A 19,524-nucleotide genomic window follows, 5' to 3' on the forward strand; every position below is an offset into this window, starting at 1 on the left:
CCCTGGGAGATTAGGACCCCTAGGCCCTCCTATGGAGGAAAACTGGCAGCCCGACCGTGGCGCTACCGCCACAGTGGTAATGTGGTGGTTGGCGCGCCATAATGAGGCCCTTAGTTGTCTGCTGACCACAGCAGGCCAGCATCCCTGTGATTGTGGCCAATTGTAGTGGATGGCAATTTGCAACCTACCTCATGAATATTGATGAGGTAGGCCGAATTATGACCCACTATGATTCTGTATTTTTTGACCCGAACTATTAGTACATAGGTCACACTTGAAGATTTCTTATTCAGAATCTTTACACGAGGCCCTTATTAATGCCAGCAACATAAGCTTGGATGTCTCAAGTAGGCCTTCACATCCCATTTACTAAATCAGGGTTGTGAGTAGTTGGTACTGTTAAACTTTCCAGTGCCTTAGAAGCAGTCAGTAATTGCTACTGCATACCCAGTAACTGGCATTCCTTTTTCTTGGGAAGTTGCTCTGGTATCTGCTCACTCTTTGTGTCAACTTTTATGTGGTTTGGTTTTCAATTACTGTAGTAGTTATGCATTTTGCTTTGCTAGTTGTTTCTTGTGTTTTAAATTCTCCCTTTTGTTTAGTGCACGCACCTTGTGACAAAGTAAGAGGAATTACCATTCCCCACCTTTCCGACTCCACCTCCTTCAAGAACAGTCACATTAGCACGGTTTTCGTGTGTCCACACACAGCAGACTAGGCCAGTGGACAATCTGCAGATTTGCCTAAGACTGTATATGCTACAGGGGCCTATCAAGGTCCAAATAGTCCAAGGTTCCAGTCCATCTGCCCCATCCAACAAGGTACAGCTACCTATGTTGAACCGTCTCTTTTCGGCAGGTACCTCAACTGGTCTCTGCCATATTATATCTGTTAATGGGTCGTATGCAGGCCAGCCACAAAAAACAAACCTGTAAAGCACACTAAATAAGACGTCTTTAGGATTTTTCTGAAAAAGAGACTATCCTCCCTATGCCTCACATTTAATGGAAGCTTGCACAACTTAGCAAGCTGACCTGGGAAAGCATTCCATCCACATCTTATCTTGTTGACAATTGGGACTTGGTTCAGAACCTGAGAGCAAGATCTTCATGCTCTGACTGATCAAGTTCTTGATGCTGTAGTTGGCTGACATGGTTTGAGTCGCTTTTCAAGTGTACTGAGCCATTTAAGGAAATTGCATTGTGAACCCATGTCAGTGCTTTGAATGTAGTTCTTATCATGCTTGATCTGTGAAAAAAGAGTGACAATGCCTGAAGCACTGCTCAGAAGCGTGTGGCCGGTGCAATTAAACTTTGGTGCACCAACTACCAAGGCCTGTAGAGCTCATGCCTCTTTTATCCACTACTAGACAAACACTGTACCTTTAGCCCTCTCGTTCTGGCTTCTGCCTTCTCCTTTTGTAGGGTATGCTGTTTTTCACTTCCTCTGGCCTGCTGAAAAGTATGTTATTCCCCTCTTTTGAGCTCGGGAAATATCTGATAGCAAAAAATGAGTGCCGTGACCCCACAGGCAACCACTGGCTCACATTAAGAACACCTTCTTTCACACTCAACAGGAGCCAACACTATCATTCAGAAACTGCTTGGGCCTATAATTCGAATTCCAAGCCTTTACTAACCAGTATATCCCTATGCAGCGGGCTGTAAGGCTATAGCGGTTCAAGGTAAATACTGTCAGTGATAGATTCAACAACATTAAAACAACAGGGTCTCCACTGTCTAAAATTGTAAGCAGGTTTTTCTGTACATTAAGGAGCGCAGATGTTGTCTCTGTCTTTCAGCAGAACACTGAAGGTTATTTTCCCAATAGGTGAATAAACTCAGGATGATCTCGAAGCTGACTGCTTTCTCCTATTCCTACATGATAAAGAATTCTGAAAATCAGTTTGTAATTTCGTGTAATGGCCAGGCCAAGCTAGAATGTTGAATTAGTAGAATTATCCAGGCTCTTTTTTCATGCGTAATCCATTGATCAAGTGTGGAGGCCATGGTCACCGGGGCAAGAAGTTGCCCTAAAATTGCCATCGGCTACATGTAGACATATGCTTTCATATGTTGAAACCACTGGTTGATTTCGTCAATCAGGCCCTATTAGCATGCAATATACAGCACCAGCCAAAGATGTTCTGCAGGAGTCGTCTTAGGGAAAACAGTTAAAGAACTGAAGAATGCAGCTGTGGTGAACAAAAACTTGTGGCTGTCAGAGTTCATCAAAAGACTATCAATAATGACAACTCTTAAGAACATGAATAGAAGGCTAGAAAGATGTCTTTGAAACTGTGATTTACATATCCCCCTATAAGCTTTACAGGACACGCTTCATTCTTCACCCATATATGGACGATAGCCTAGAACTATGGCTCTTAATTTATTTGCACCTGTTATGGTTAGTTTGTGTTGTAAAGGCATGATGTAAGTGGATGGAGGGAGCATTCACTACACAAAGAAATAGTTGATGAGTTGTGTTGCTTATCTCTCTCCCATTCCCAAGAGCAAGATACACTTGGCAGAAGTAAAGGAAACGTTTAGAAAAATAGAATCATTTTTGATTCTGTATTCATCATATGTACACAGGACAAAATTAATATCTTGATCTCAAGAATGTGTCTAAATCTGTATGAGATAGAGGAAATACTTTGTTTTCAAATTTAAAATAACAATTCAAATATTGAAGAACTTGTGCAGATTACTATTCAATGTATAACCATCAGAATTCTTAGACCCTTTTGGAAAATATATCTTTATGGTGAACCAAGAGGTTTGGATAGTTATTGTGATGTTATAAGTTTATCACAGTTGATGCTAAACAATATTATCTGCATTTCAGAAAACAGTACTGACAACACCCCTTGCAATACTGCGCTTTCTCTCCTTGATATTTCTAAGAAATGGATAGAAAAATAACATAGGTATTAAGGACAAGGTTAGATGAACATGAGATTCCCCAGCTACCAGTAAGTGTTTCGCTTTGATATTTTTTTTACTAACATTTTAACATGACTAGTGCCACCCTTGATTCTTCAACGAATTGATTTCCAACATTAATCAAGACAACAGAATACAATAAACTGTAATATGTTAGTACCAAGAAACACCAGACTAATAATTTTTCATTTGTGCATTAAGAATGTGTCAAAGTTGTATACAGGCTGCCTATTAATTTCATAACTGAATTAGCTATGTAAGTCTTTTAAGGCTTTGTGTAAGCCTCGTGATGGAACTAAGATTCTGCAGGAATATTGGTGAGACAAATGTGGATGCAAAGCCTGTAGAAATTGTATTTTCAAATTTAAAAATATGTTATTCATTTGTTTTATCTTAGTATAAAATCACTCATAAAAAAGAAATTGATGCGAGAAAGGGAACACTGTTGATGCAGGGCAAAGATGATGTGTTAACTCAGAGAATTGTGATACTTTTAAGTAAACATTTTTTATACATGAAAAAGTAGGAAATGTTCAGGCGCATAATGATCAAAGACCTGGAGTTCTCTTCAATACTAATACCCCGCAACACCATTTTATGCACAAATGTGCAACCGTATTTAGTGCTGTTCATAAGATTAACCTCAATTTATCTTTTTCCTTTGTTCTAAATGGTAATCATCTATCCAATCCATTTGCCAGTGTTTATTGTATGTATTTGGTAACACCTTTCAGGTAGCATTTACAAGTAAGACTCTTTACTAAAATATCCAACATAGGACCCCATCAAGAGTTGCTCCGAGCGGTATCCCCTCACGTTTTTCTGGTGTCTCCAAGTCCAAAATTATTGGGGCCTCAAATTCCGGACCCAATGTTTATGGAACCAGAGACAGTAGACTGGGAGTTATCTGTGCAGCTGCATGGGATGCTGGCACCTGCAGTGCCTTGCACTGCATGCTTCAGCATAGTGTGGGGGAAGTAAAAGAATGTTCCCCAGTTACATTAGCTTGAACATCTGTATGTCTCACGTTGCTCAAACAAGTACAATATATATGTGGCAACATAAAGTGTGTTAATGTTTAAACATTGAAAGTATAACATGTTTACTTTGTTTATATATAATTGTCAAATCCTATTCAACTTAAATCCAGTTTTCAACAATTATGTTGACTGTGATTTAAGCAACTTCAAATTGTCATCTGAAAGTGGGAATACTTTGCAGGTTTGACAAGCATTTTTTTCCATTTGAAAATTGTGATCTGACACTGTTAAACCAATTAAATGAATTGTTATAAAAAATCAGGGTTGACGTAGCATTTACTGATTAGCCAAAGTAAATTAACTGGGAAATACAGCACTGTAACTAATGTTACTGTGGTGTTGGTGTAGAAGAGCTGAAGCTCCATTATCTATGCTTGTACCACTGATATTTTGAGGACGTTGGCAAGAAAAATGTCAAGTGTGTGGCAAAATAGTCTGAAATCAAAGACCCACTTTCTTCTGGCCTTGTTTGTCATCATTAAATAAATTGTTACACAAAGGTCTTGAACATGTTTGAGTGAACCCTTCGAGTAGGCTTTAAAATACGAACACAGAAGCACACATTTGGTTTTACTTTAAATATCAAGAATGGAACAAGGTACACAATACATTTTTCAACAGCATAACTAAAAAATGAGCCCTTCCTTTATAGACTGATCACTTTAAAAGATGGGTGACAAAACTATAAAGTAAACCCAGAGTTGTGATTTTAAGTAGGTGACAGTGTGTGCTGTGGGTTGGGAGGAAAGAACAGAAGGGAAACAGGATAAAATGGGTTAAGGCTGTGAGCAAAGGCACCAAATGGAAGCTAAGCCCTCCATCACCACAAAGATTCCAATTTAGTAAATCACACAGACACGATGATCTCACTGTGCTAGGAAAGTCATGTCCCTGGGTCCTAAAAGAGGGTAAATGGAGGAACACTATTAGCAAAGACAAAGAGAACATTTTGGAGCTAGTTGCAAAATAAAAGCTCATACCTTTATAGTGGCACATTGTTAAACTACACCTTGGCATTCATAAAGGGCTCAAATTAATATTCTGTCTTCCTACCACACAAAGCTTTGAAATATATTAACAGATGATAATGTGGTATTTGGGTCTGTGAGTATAAGTTTGTTTCTGCCTGTCTTAGATAACGTGTTGATACAATGGTGTGCCAAGACTCGTGAGTGACTTAGTTAACCACAAGTGATTTAAATAGTCAACAACCACATTCATTTTTATACTAATTTGATAGTTTAGCATCTGTTAATTCATATATTATCACCTGGAGTAAACAAAGGGAAGCGGTGAGACCAATAAAGGTTCAGCATAATACCATAATTAATTTGGTTACATTTATTCTCACCAAAATAGAAGAGCTATATTGTTCCATATTGGCGAAGATAAATGCACCCAAAAAGATGGTGCTCTGCTTTAATGTATAGGTTTAAAAATAAACCATAAGCAATATAAATATCACTTATCACCCAGAAACTGATACAGCATTCATACTTACAGGATGAAACAGGAGTAGAACTGCAGGACTCCATTGTGGCTACACTTAACACTTCTTCCACAAAGCAGTATAATACCTGGGACATTCCCAGGCCTACCAGCACATAGGGTCTTGTAGCATTTTCTGAATGTCCCAATATAAGCAAGTGATGCACTTATGTATATTAATCATGGTTACAAACATCTTAGTTTTTGTAGTGTCGTTTCATTCGCATCTAAAGATGTACACCATCATATGCTAGTACTGTAAAAGCTTGATAGTTTTTCCAAGAAATGCATATGATACAATCTAAGTACTCTAAAAAGCAAGACTTTGTTTTCAAAAATTGGTATGTTATGCTTTTTTGGGCTGGACAAAGCTAGTGAACCTGATCTCCAGAACATTGTAGTTAAATGTTCAGTGAATCACTGAATATGCCTTTAATATAGAGACTAAGGGCCTGATTTAGAGTTTGGCAGCGGGGTTACTCTGTTAAAACGGTGACGGATATCCCGTCTGCCGAAGTATAAATCCCATAGGATATAATGGGATTTATATTTCAGCGTGATAGAGTAACCCCTCTGCCAAACTCTTAAGTCCAAGTTCTTATAATTTATATTTAAAGGTATCAACTTAACCTAACACATTCTAACTTTCTAACTTTTTATTAGCATCAGTGTGCAAACAATGTCTTCAAATAAAAACAAATTCTAATCACCTGTACAGGTATATCTTTTGAAAAAATAAAGCTGAGTCAGCAGAGAATTGTAAAAGAAAAACAGTACAAATGAAGTGGTACACGTACAGAAGCAGAAGAATGGTGTTTTCTTTTGCAGATCATCATCCTGTGGTTAACTGGTTAGCAACCGAATTTTTTTAAAGCTTTTCCTTAACAGCTTCCTTTAACCTTTCAATATACATGGTTCTCTTTAAATCTGACACTGACAAAGATTATAAAAGAAGATTTCCAAACCTGAAACTGTTCACATTTATGCCCCTCCAGTTTTCTATGAGTCCCTCTGAGAATATTCAGAGAAGAGAAACAAGTGTCAACTGGCAAACTCCCTAGGAGCTGTAAATAAGCATGGCAACTGTCTTGATTTGGAGGTAGTTCCAATTGTGTTCAAGGAAAAATACACCAAGCAAGAAAGAATAAATCACTTTTCTTCTTTATACCAGTACATAAATTGAACAGTTTCAAACAACTGTAGAAGTGTAATTTTCACCATTAATTAAGAAACAAATTGTAAAAGTTAGAAACATTTTTGTATTTTCTGGTAAATATACTGATAATTGCATTTCACTGGTGAACAGGTAAAAGCAATTGGATTTCTTAACAGATGTAATAGGAAACCATACTGCATACCCTGGAGAATCTCTGGTTGTGATTAATAGAAACCTGCATGATTCCAAGCTGGGTACAACATTTACTTACTCAATGTGGCATCTGCAAATGTAGTTACTCGAAGGAAGAGAGACTCAAAAACATAACTATTTGGTTTGGAATGAGGGAGAATTGAAGACATACAACTGGAAACTCTGTTATAGAGAGAGAAGGCTCCTTATTCCTCTTCCTTTATGGTATACCTCTAATTTGTTGGTGTCTACACATGACCTTATTAAATTTGTACTGGAACTTGCAGCCAATTGGTGTGGAAAACCCCTACTCTACATCCAACACTTCATCATCTTGTCATAATGCAGTAAACCCAAGAGGTGTCTCCTGCAATTTCATGATCTCGAACTGCAAATAAAAAATCGTTGACTCAATTGTTCATTCTAACAATAAATGTCTGTTGTGTTTTCAATACAAAACAAGTATTTAAACAGTATTGTTTCAGTAGGTAGAGGGTTTCAGGTAAGGCATCCATCACTTCATCATTTGACATACCTTTTTCAAATTACTCTGTGCCAAAGAATACACAATGTACATTCGGCAATGGCACAAAATCAAAGGGCCATCCGGAAATAAGCTGCCAGCCCTGAATGCCCATTCAAAATATAAGAAATATTTTTATAAGGCGTAACCCACAGGGGTAAGGTATGGATGGAACTAGATGTAATTCTTTCCACCAAAACCGCAGCGCAGAATATTCTTATCTGTTTCAGTTTGATCATACAAATACAAACCCTTTCTGGAGGCGCTATAAATGGGATTTAAAAACATACAAAATATATTTAGGTTGGCTGTTCAAATCATTGCTGTTGTGTTTTATGTCTGAAAACAATTTCCTGTATCTGATTATAGTTATTATTTGTGGTTGAAAAACTGTTCTGTTCTGAAAGAGTTGATTCTCCTTCCAGTTCTTTTTTCCATGGCGTTTGGAGGCTTTCTGTTTTTGGACGGTGCTTTTGCTGCGAGTGTGATGGCAGTGATAACAATATGAGGATACAGGCGATGTGCAGACAGTAATACCAGGTGCTGGAAAAAAAAATAAACATTATTTGGAATTCAGCAAAACAATCAACTGAATCAGATTCCCGGTGGAGCCAAAACATACAACCAAGTTTAATTAATCCCAGATTATCCTGCAATATGTCTCTAACATATCCTTGTGATTTGCAACAGGAGAAGATCCACATTTTTGTGGTCTTCAGTTTGGCTAGGTGTGTAGATTCACTGCCTAGACGTGGGTGCAGCAAATGCAAAAACACCTGGACGAACAACAAAAGACATATTTATCACACAGGGGATGATGAATATCGTCTGCATGGTCTGGTATTGACCTGAAAGGCTCACCTCCTAACCACAAAAACGCAGGCCAGATATGCAATCTCTGACTCTCTCTCCTCCCATGCCCAGGGAACAGTAAATAAAACAGATGCACATGCAAAATTTGCCAGGCACCTACTCTTCACAGAGGCCGTCAAATATCAACAAAGACCCCAAGCAATGGTAATGGAAGAAACACTGGAGATAATAATGAACAAACTCTATACCATAAAAGTCAGCATAGACACAGGGGAAGAAAAAACGACGAAGATCCTGACTGAAGTCATACCAATTAGGAATGATATTACATCCTTTAATGCACGCCTCATGGCGACCAAGAACAAGGTGTCCCCTGCTGAGCTGAAGCTTGCGGAATTTATAGATTGGGAGCAGCACCACTGAAACATGCAAAAACAATTGTGGAACTAGAAGACAGGAATAGTTTGCAGTGAGAGGAACATAAAATGTTTGTTTCCCAACACCACCAACAGTTAACTAGCTATGAGCGACTGGAAAAATGGAACATACACTATGATCTTCTCGATCCAACCATAATAATTGTTACAGTCAATGGAACAACCAGAGAGTTCTAAGGACCAGGAGACAGACAATTTATTTTCACAACAGAAGAAGCTACAAAGTATATGGCACACCATCCACACTCTCCTGTAGGACTGCAAAAATCCCCAGAGGAAGATTCTACAAAGTTTCATGATGAGGAGACATCATCATTAGCGGTGGTTATGGAACAATGGGTGTCAGGAGGAGCGACAGAAACACTAGACCAGGAAGATCCCTCCTGAAAGACTAGCTATGGTCATGGGAAAATTATGGAGGTGGCTAGGAGGGCCCGAATTAGAGGCTGGAGATGGATGTAGAATTTTCCTAATATCCTTCTTCACACACTAGGACGCATTATTAAATGGTGGAAGGGTTAGTGACCTGACTCTGAACCACACCATACTGCAGCCCACAGACCCACTGCTCTAGAGAAGACAACAGGATATTAATTTTGTTTCCCAAAACATTGAGACATTGACCCAATGTTGTCCATTCAACAGACAATGCATACTACTTTGTTAAGTCCACAAGGAAGCATTCTTGTTTAGGGATGATAATATGGTGTATATAACCGTCTGCCAAAACCCGAAACACAAATAAATAAATCAACCACATAGATCATTCAGGCTCAACACAAGTGGCAATATGATCAGAGGAGACCATGAGCTCATTAAGTCAGGGAGGAAAAGTAAGAACATATTGACCAATAAACATAAAACCTGTTGATACGATCACAGAGCATTAATGATCTAACACACTTCGTAAAAAGGAACAAGATCCTAGCTTTAGTTAATTCCAAAATGCCTGATATAGCCTGGCTTTAGGAAACACACCTCATCCCCTATCGAAAGTGATAAACTTCACAGGGACTGTGATTGTGGGCAGATGGAGTAAGTATACCATGCTAGCATATTACAACTCCCAGGGCTGAAGCAACCGGTATGGGTGTCATACCAGAAAAGTGGAATTGCAATCCTGGTTAAGAAGGGACTAGTGGGCTTAGTCTGAACACCAGGGTCACTATGTCCTAAGTAAGATCTCTATACAAGACCGAGCTGTGTTGATAGGATCGGTATACAGCCCCATAAAAAATAAAAGTATTACTCTTAACAAGCTTTCCAGATTACTGTCCCATTGTTAAGTGGAAAGAGTGTAACCTGGCCCCCAAACCCAGTTTTTGATAAGTCTGGGTGCCCAGAACTATGGTGGAGATAGAAAATTATTGCAAGACTGGTTGAATGATCACAGATCGTAGATCCTTTTGAGACTATTGCACCCTATGGACAGGGGCTATCTATTCACATCTTGCACACATGGCAAATCTAGATTTATTTGCCCCTCCTTGAAGCTCCTGTTTGATGAACACTTGCCACTACAGAATACTCAGGGACAAAGAGCGCCTTTGCTCTTTTCTTAAAACTCATTTGCAGGAAAATGAGAACTTGGCTATGTTATCACAAACATTATGGGCGGCAAGGAAACCTCTTAGATGAGGGGATATGATAAGTGGTGCGGCTATTCTAAGGAGGAAATCCGAGACTACACAGACACAATTGGCGATCGAAATTATAAGATTAACTAAACTTTACTCTTATATTCCCACTCAAGAGCAAACTAACTAAATAAATAAATACAACCTCAGAATGCTAAACACAGCCAATGCAAAATGGGCATTATTCTATATTAAGAAGAAACACTGTGAACAGGGTGAGAAAGCAGGCAGGATATTATTTCTGTAACTTAAACACGAAGACTCCAAACATAGGATCTCAGTGATTAGAAATACTGGGGGAGTATTGCTCATAAACCCAACAGACATTGTAAACACTATTACCTCCTCTTATGAGGGGCTTTATTTTTTAGAACAAAGGTCCCTCAGCGGAAGAGTAAGAATTTACGGCAGGACTGCCTCTCCCCTAATGAGAGACCAAACATTTTACCTAGAAGGGGATATCACAGAAGAAGAAATCGGTAAGGCCATCGAAGGAAATTCCCAAAGACAGATGATCTCTGCCAGAGTTGTATAAAATAAACAAAACAAACTTGCTACCTTCACTATAAGAAGTATTTACAGAAATAACTGAAGGCAGAGAAACAACAGGGGGAAATACCATGGCGAGAATTCCATTAATGTTAAAACCAGAGAAAGCCCCCCTTAGCTATTCAAGTTACAAGCCGATTTCAATATTAAAAAAGGACATGAAAATATTGGACAAAGTCGTGACTACTATACTCAGTACAGTAATTTCCTATCTCATTCACACATCACAAGTACATTTTGTTCCTAACCGCTCCGATATAGCACATTTAAAAACTAATGTTCTGTGGCAGATAATTATGGAATTATTGTAGTATCATTAGATGCCAAGAAGGATTTTGACAGAGTGTAATGAGCTATATTTTTAGGGTGCTGGCAACAATGAGAATAGGGAAGTTTTCAGTGAGAAAGTGAAGTGACACAAACACTTTGGAAACAGGGACATTTAATCGGTACTAAAATACTTTGTAATATTGGTAAACTCAGGTATAGAGAACATGGTGAGAGATAATACAAAATGCTTCTGGCCAGGGTATCCCAAGTTATGTATAAATGATCCATATTACAACACTTTTTATGGGCAAGATATAAATGAGTTAAATGATTCCGTCATCATTTAAAAGCATTCAGTCCATCATCTTTTTGTGTTGCTATAGTGGCCCTAAGTGGGAAGGGTATGACCAGACGTGGGTCCTGTGCTTGCTGTGTCACTGGGTTCATGCAAGCCTGGCTGATGAGGGGGTGATAATCCGAAATAGGTCCCAGGATGCTTGTTTTCCGGTCCAGGGAGGACATGACCTGATAGTTCGGGCTGGACTGTTCTCACTGGGAGCAGGGTCAAGACTGATTTATATATGGCTGGGACAAAACTGGGGTGGCATGGTGAGCGAAAAAAGATGGTTTAAACAGATAAAACTGCCAACAGATTTACTGAGTTCACTGAATAGAGAGGTGAAATCATTTATCTAGAGAAGGACCAAATAAAAACTGAAACTTGCTAAAAAACATGAGTTAACTGAAATAGGCGGGCATAAGGCTTCTAAACATGTTGTTTTACTGGTTGGTGCATCAACTCACTAAGATTATATACTTAGTGATGACACATTCGGATGACTCCAGTTGGGTACACATACAAAAGGCTACTCTCCGAGAGAAGGGATGTATGGGTATAAAATAAATGAACTGTCTGAAAATTGCTGAACACCTGAACTCTCTCAACCATTCACTCTGGCATACACAACATAGGGCACAAAGAAAGCTGTGCGTCAACAGTAGGCTACAAGAGGGAGCATCTCTATGGCACAATGGAGAAACCTACATTGAATAAACTAGAATTAGTATGGTAAATATGGAAGACTATGGGTAGTAGCAGATAGGTCAGCTGCATGAAAAGAAGGTGTGACGGGGAAATGCTAGGTGATTTATTTAATATGGCCACAGAAAATCAGACTTTAATGTGCATTTCAGACAGGACTGGACATGAGGGGAGGTGTTGACTTTGTTCACTGGCACTTAGACAGTGCTTGTCGCAATTAGTCACACTGTTTCCTTATTAAACAATAAGACGTAGTACGGGTTGATTGTGTCTTCCTCTTTAGTAGTGCTGAAGCAGATATGCTAATTAAAATTATTAATGAGTGTTATGCATTATTAACTAATGAAAAAAAATGAAATAGAAAAACTATAGTGCATGTTTGAAAGTGTGACCACGAAGAGTGGCTGCCAATGTTCACAAATTATACTAAAAATGATTAAAAATATGAAAAATTATGAAAATGATTAATAAAAATGTAGAAATATGTCATAATGACATTTTTAACGTATGTTTTGCATTATATCGTAGAGCTAATTTAGCCGAAGTTGCGGCCTAGTTTTGCCAGGCCTCATGCTGAAGCAGAATAATTGCACACTGTACTGAAGCTAGGATTCGAACTATCCTTGAACCTCTAATGTTAATGTTTGCTTAGCTAGAATTTTCTGCAATGTACCGACAGACAGGAGATGATGGAACTAAATTGATACAATTATGTGAAGAGTAGAGTAGAGTGGATGTACTTTCCCAGGACTTGAACAATAGGGACACTGACTGGAGAGGAAGATGCAACATTTTCGATACCTGATGAGCCGGATGATGAGGACATCGTACAGAGGACCAATCAATGAACTGTGAACGGCGAAATATTAGCATTCGAAGATTTGGAAAAATAATACTATTGGGTAGAGTCATAACTGGTGATTAGTGAACCAATTAGGAATTAAGGGGATGGACTGCGAAACTCTAATAAAAATTCATGACAAAGGGCTAAAACTTCAGATGTGAGGGGAGAATTGGTGACGTCAGAAGATGCGTTCCGGGATCCTGTCATTGGGCTTATGCGCTTGAGAGCCTGATGCATTACTGATCGATTGATGACCTGAAGATGAAGGCTGACTTTGATGCTGATCCATTCAGTGGATAGGTAGCTATGACAATGTGACTGATTAACTTTTGTGCCTTTTCTTCTAGGTACCAACTGCGCTGTTATTTTGTTTTTCTCTTAGTGAGATGTTTTTTCCAAATTCATGTTTTTCTAAATTGTTTTCGCATGAAGTCCCACATGCTAATGCTAATCTGGGTTAGGTAAGGTTACCTTGGGTGATGCTGACAGTGACAAATGACGAACTGATTGCTGAACTCTGCTATTAATGTTGACATATTCATCTTTGTTAGCTAATGTTGAAGCTCTAGAGCGAATGTTTTCTCAAGTTCTGATTAGACTGTGTTATTGGTGGTCATTACTAAGTGAATTCTGGGCTGATTAAATAAACTTTGAATTAACCGTATGGATTAGAATTGTAACAAATAGGGAAATAAAATTGTGAAAACGTATATTGAGTCGTGGTCTTCCATGGATTGTTGATAAAATTAACGTTGATTAATATTTTCTCTTAGTGGTTATTGATTGCGTATTGAAATTATTAATGCACATTAGTCACTATATGGCTAGGATACTCCATGCGATTCAAAAGGTTAATTGGCCTATATGCGTCCCCTTGTAAGTTTACTTACTAAGGACCAGGCGCTCTAGCAGTAGCAAGTGCTGCTCTCTTCACTTAATGCCGTCCATCTCGGGAGAAGGGTAAACCACAGAAGTCAACACACAAAAGAAAAGAAAACTCCCCTGAGTTAACCGTTTTTATAACAGGTGCTATCATCACCACTAGTGTAAATGGCAGGTCTAAACTCCTGACATTCTACGTCAGCGTAGCTGGTGCGTTGCCCTCTGGTTTCTCTGACACCACCCCGGCAGCCATGTTGGAAATCTCGGGCTCCGCACAAGGGTTTTTGTTACACAGACACTGCAGCATTCACAAGGGGAAGTGATGCAACCAACCCTTAATTCCTGGAGTTTTACATTAAGGTGGACGAGGTTAAAAGAAGCAGAGAAGATGTTGATGGAGAACACAGAGTGAAGGAGAATTACAAGGAGAGCTGGATGGTGGGAGATGGGAGGACTGGAGGCAGAGACTCTAGAGGTCGAAAAGCAGACACTACAGGAGTGGTTGCAAGAGACTGTGACCGAACAGAGTATGTTGGTGAAACAGGAGTTGAGAGGAGAGAAATGTGAATAGAACACAGTTCACCCAGGGATAGAGGTGTTACACTCCCTGATGCAACAGTCCCAAGAGAGGGCCACGGCCATAGGTATGTACTACAAACCTTCACGACGAGATCACACAGTTGGTGGCACAGACATTTTTCCTGCCCAATTGGGAGTTCAGAAAATTGGCTTAGTGAGAGCCTATCGCCATAGGTGGTGGGTCAGGCGACTGAGGGCTTGAGGACTAACAGCACCCTATGTTCTGATCTCTCAAGAGAACTATGAAATGCAACTCCTGGGAAACTCAAGAGGGACACCAAACTAGAGAGGGAGAATTGATTCTGAATCCCATTGGGTAGATATTAGGGCAACTGAAATGCTGATCTGAGCTCTTATGTGGTTAACGTTTCTTGTGTCGTGAAGAAACAATCATAACTGATAATCTAACCCTAGCTGAACCTTATTATTTTCATTAAATTAACCTGAAAAATTAAATAGGTTGTGTCCTCGCTGCTGCATCCTGTGCCAGACACTTCAAATAATCTGTGGAATTATGAAGAGAATATGATCTACTAGCCACACAATTCTGATGATATTTCCAGTTGACACACTGCCCAAAACCTGTACTTTACTCACAGCCTTTGATAATAGATATGTCACCGATCTTTAAATATTTATATACAAGGGTCGTATATAAAAGTGTGATAAAGCGCTTTATGGAACACGAGTTGACTACATTTTTTCCCGACTGATATCACAATATTTTAGGGAAGGATGGTCAGAGAGTTTGCAAATAGATTACAAAGAGGAAGAATGGAAAGACCTACCAACAATGTGCAACAAGAACTTGCAAAAGGCCAGACTAAAATGTGGATACTTTAAAACTATACATTCTTGGCATTGTTCACCAGTTTAATTACAGAAAGCCGGTTTTAGCCCACTAGCGCCTTTTTGGCGATTCAATGAACCAAGAAGTAATATAGTGGACCAGCTCTGGGAATGCCAGGAACTGGAGCAATACTGGGCAAATATCTGGTTAACCGTGAAAGATGGCCTGGGGATGTCAGTCCTGTTACTCAACCGAGCATTAATTGTACATGATGTATCAATGTTACCAGACATCCCAAACCAAAAAAACATGGTTTACAATCTCCTTAGTAGTGGCCAAACTGAGGGGCATATTTATACTCCGTCTGCGCCGTTTGTGCGTCAAAAACTTTGACGCACAATCAGCGCAAACGTTGCCCCGTATTTAAACTTTGATGCCCGAGCCCGCGGACGACAAAATTCCGCCGTGTGCGTCATTTTTGGGATGCGGCAACCCGCCTTGCGTTAATTATATGCAAGGTAGGCGTTCCCGTCCCAAAAATGGCTTAAAGGGCCGTGCGTCGTATTTATGCTTTCAGGCAAAAATTACGCACGGCCGGGAGGCGGAGCCAGAAAATGACGCACAGCCCAATTTGTGTAAAAAATTAACGCCTGGGTCAGGGCAGGCGTTAAAATGGGGCAAACACACCTGTATTTAATCAGAACACACAGAACAAACAGCAGAGCAGCCACAGGGAGCCATGGAGATGATTCTAATCCAGCGTGCACGCAGACGCAGAGCCCAGCAGCAACAACAGCAGCAACAACATCAGCAGGGACCCCAAAGGCAGCGCAGAAGGCAGGAGAGGATATTCCGCCCAAGAACCACCCTGCAGGGCCTCAGGGAACACGACATCATCCAGAGGTACCGGTTGAACTGGCAGGCCATTCAGCAGCTGCTGCCCAACATTGAACAGCAGTTGGCCACCACTTTGGTGACACCCCACACCATCCCAACAGAAACAAAGCTGCTTGCCGTACTTCATATGCTGGCAAGTGGCTCTTTCCAAACAACTGGTGCCCTGGTTGGCGGAATATCACAACCATCATTCTCTGCCTTTTTGCCCAAAGTACTGGATGCCATCATTCGACTGACACCCCGCCACATCTGCTTCCCTAACACACTGCAGAAGCAGCAGGAAACAAAACAGGGGTTCTACCTCATCAGTGGCTTCCCACACATCCTTGGTGCAATCGACTGCACACATTTACGCCTTGTGCGACCTGCTGCAACTGAACACCTCTACCGCAACAGGAAGCACACACATTCCATCAACGTGCAGGCCATAGTCGATCACCAGGGATTGATCACCAACATCGTGGCTAAATATCCTGGGAGTATCCATGACTCATACATCTTCCGTCACTGCACCATCAATGAACACTTCCAGGATGGACGGTATGGCAATGGACTACTTGTTGGTAAGTACAAAAACCTACTTATATACACACTGCACAGCAACCCTCTAGGACACACAACACATACACCACAACAGCAACATGTCAACAGGAACATACTGAGGTCGTGACATCGCTAGCCACGTTTCTAAAGTCACCATTGAACCTGTCACACATCGGAAATTACTGTACAGCCCAATGTTAAGACGTTAATGAGTGTGGTTGCCTAAATGTCACCTTGCAAATTGTAAGTGTCCCAATGACCTTTACATTAATACATTGCATAAGTTTCAAGGTATGGGATGTCCAGGGTACTTTGATATGAACGTGTTAACAACACTTTCAATTTTAACTGTGCATGGAACTATCATCTCACCCCCAGTGAAGACACACGGACACCTGTATCACAAGTCACAATGCTAGGGAGGGCACACTGTACTGTAAATCCCAAAACATACTGCTGACAAACGGTCAGCAGGCAAACACTCGTTCAGCCAAGGAAACAACACAATGCAGATGGTACAGCCATACAAGCATAGGATGCCACATTAGTACACAAAAGAGTCACAGACAACACAAGACAACTACTGCCATGAAAGGTCTTTTCAATAGTTCCAGCTACATCAACATGATCCTATTCATTTTCTCTTGCAGCTGATCAGGGGTATGGCATCCAGCCATGGATTATGACACCTTTTGGCAACCCAAGTACTGCTGCAGAGCGTGCATACAACAACACCCATAGGAGGACACGCAGCATTGTCGAGCAGACCTTCGGCATCCTCAAGTCAAGGTTCCGCTGCCTCGACATCACTGGTGGTAGCCTCCTATATTCCCCCGAGATGGTCTGTAGGATCATCCTCACATGTGCAATATTGCACAACATTTGTATCAAAAGAAACATTCCCCTCCTGGAACCAGAGCCACACATGCCTGAAGAGGAGGAAGAGGAGGATGCTGGCCTGCAAAAGGAGGGGGAACTACAGAACACGGCCGCTGGTATACGCAGGCGGCAACAGATTGTAAATAATTTCTTCTGAATATGATAATCTTCACCACTTTAGTTAACTAATTTAAATAAACACCTATTCTAATCACCATATCATGGTCTGGCTATTCCTTTTTGCACACCTTCATCTCTACTGATCAAAATAAGAGTGTTGCCTCATGGGGCATTGCTGAGATACTGAGTAGGACACGGAACATCCCAGAGCTAATGTGATGCCTAACATACAATGGTCACATACACACACACTCTTAATGACATATATCATGTACATATCTCCTTTGAAGGCCAATAGCAGAGGACCACAACTATTTCACACATACATGTTGAACGCAAGGTCCAACGCAGCATATGGCACACAACTATGACACCATCACTCAATAAGGGGAAAACAAGCCTCATACATGAGGCTGTCAATGTGCTTTGGCATCAGTAACAGGAATGCCTGACCAGACCCTTGACAGCAGTTAGTCCAACTGCATCCAATATTTGCAAGGACTATCTGTGACTAGAGTTCCATAGAAGCAGAACATAGACAGCACAAGTGCCACACATATGACATGCATTTCGCACATGACATTCCATGTACATGTCAGGCCATTTCCTAACTCATTACACACCTATGCACCTGGTCACAACCCACCTGTCGGAAGACGTCCCTGGAATACTAAGATGTGTACCCTGATAATACCTCCTCTACACACACAGACCAACATTAGCAAACCAGTGTGCTACACCCTTTCCTATGGTATGCCATTGTCATAGAACATCTGACTGCAAGGACGTCAGTTCAATTTATACACTGTCTTCTAGTTTCAAAGCCCTGTTAGCACATGTAGTTTGCTTCCCCTTGTGAAAATGTCTCCTGGCCCTTAGAATGCAAGTCTCACCTACAGGACTGGTGAGAAACAGATGCAACCCACACCTATGATCACCTCCATGCACACCACACATTTCAAAAAGCACTGCCCCTGATGATGCCTGGAACAGCATAGGAGTTGCCATTATGTCAAATACACCGTCAACCATTGATACTAATTAAGCCGTGTAACACAGCCACTGGGTTCATTTGTCACCTTCAAAAACACAGGACGTACACAGTTTGACATGTCAACTGTATACTTTGTCCTCAAAACAGTCTCAGTCAGACCACTGATTACGTAACTTGTCAAGTAACTGGATCCTGAATCACCTTGCATTCTGTCAGCCTGACTGGCAACGGTCTGTGTGTCACACTAAAGTATCCCTGTGTCTACATATGTACCACACTTGCATTAGCAAACCTGCCATTCCTCAGGGGATATTGGGCATGGGCTTCTTCCATGCATACCCAAATACCTTGTATAGCATCATCTGCCTTTTAACTGTACCATTTGAGTTACATCGTCTTGGAAAACCAAAATTCATTGCCCATCCCTTGTCTGGGTTGCATTTATGCATGAATGACAAAGTGTGACAGTGTCCCAGAGCCGTAGGCAGGGATTGGGTACGGGCTTTCAGCACAACCAGCAACCTCTTATAATGTCCATGAATTATACACAAATGTCAGGACCATGACAGTTCACACACAGCATCACAGTGCGCACAACATAGTGATGGGCCGTGTGTGGTGAATAGCTGCGAGAATAATCAGCACAGAGGCTATGATGTTCCCAGATGCAGTGGGAAGTGCAGAGGCCAACCTGTGTACAAATGTTGTAATGACACCTGCCGGAACATGACACCCGAGACATTATCTCACTCAGAACACCAAGGTTGCCCTGTTGACTGTCTCATTACACGTCTTTAGTGATGACACAGGGTGGAACCATCCACATGTTGGTTCACATGTCCACATCTACTTTACTCACATTGATCAACCAAGGATACTCAGTAGTTACAGGAATAGCTGCCAC

The 19,524-nt window shown here is 40.7% G+C and overlaps 1 protein-coding gene and 1 long non-coding RNA gene across 4 annotated transcripts in view; one reads left to right on the plus strand and one right to left on the minus strand.

Annotated features, from left to right (window-relative positions):
* LOC138296599 (uncharacterized) overlaps positions 1-19,524 on the plus strand; it is a 433,062-nt gene that overhangs the window by 120,420 nt on the left and 293,118 nt on the right. For both annotated transcript variants that reach the window (XR_011203868.1, XR_011203867.1), the window contains exon 2: positions 2,848-2,974. This is a non-coding gene — a long non-coding RNA (uncharacterized lncRNA). The remainder of the gene's footprint in view (positions 1-2,847; positions 2,975-19,524) is intronic.
* Positions 4,543-19,524, minus strand: part of MBOAT2 (membrane bound O-acyltransferase domain containing 2) — an 841,228-nt gene continuing 826,246 nt past the window's right edge. For both annotated transcript variants that reach the window (XM_069235893.1, XM_069235894.1), the window contains one exon: positions 4,543-7,887. In XM_069235893.1, coding sequence (XP_069091994.1) covers positions 7,662-7,887 — 226 coding nt within the window. In that variant the 3' untranslated portion in view covers positions 4,543-7,661. The remainder of the gene's footprint in view (positions 7,888-19,524) is intronic.

This window comes from Pleurodeles waltl, chromosome 5, assembly GCF_031143425.1.
Source record: "Pleurodeles waltl isolate 20211129_DDA chromosome 5, aPleWal1.hap1.20221129, whole genome shotgun sequence".
Classification (NCBI taxonomy): Eukaryota; Metazoa; Chordata; class Amphibia; order Caudata; family Salamandridae; genus Pleurodeles; species Pleurodeles waltl.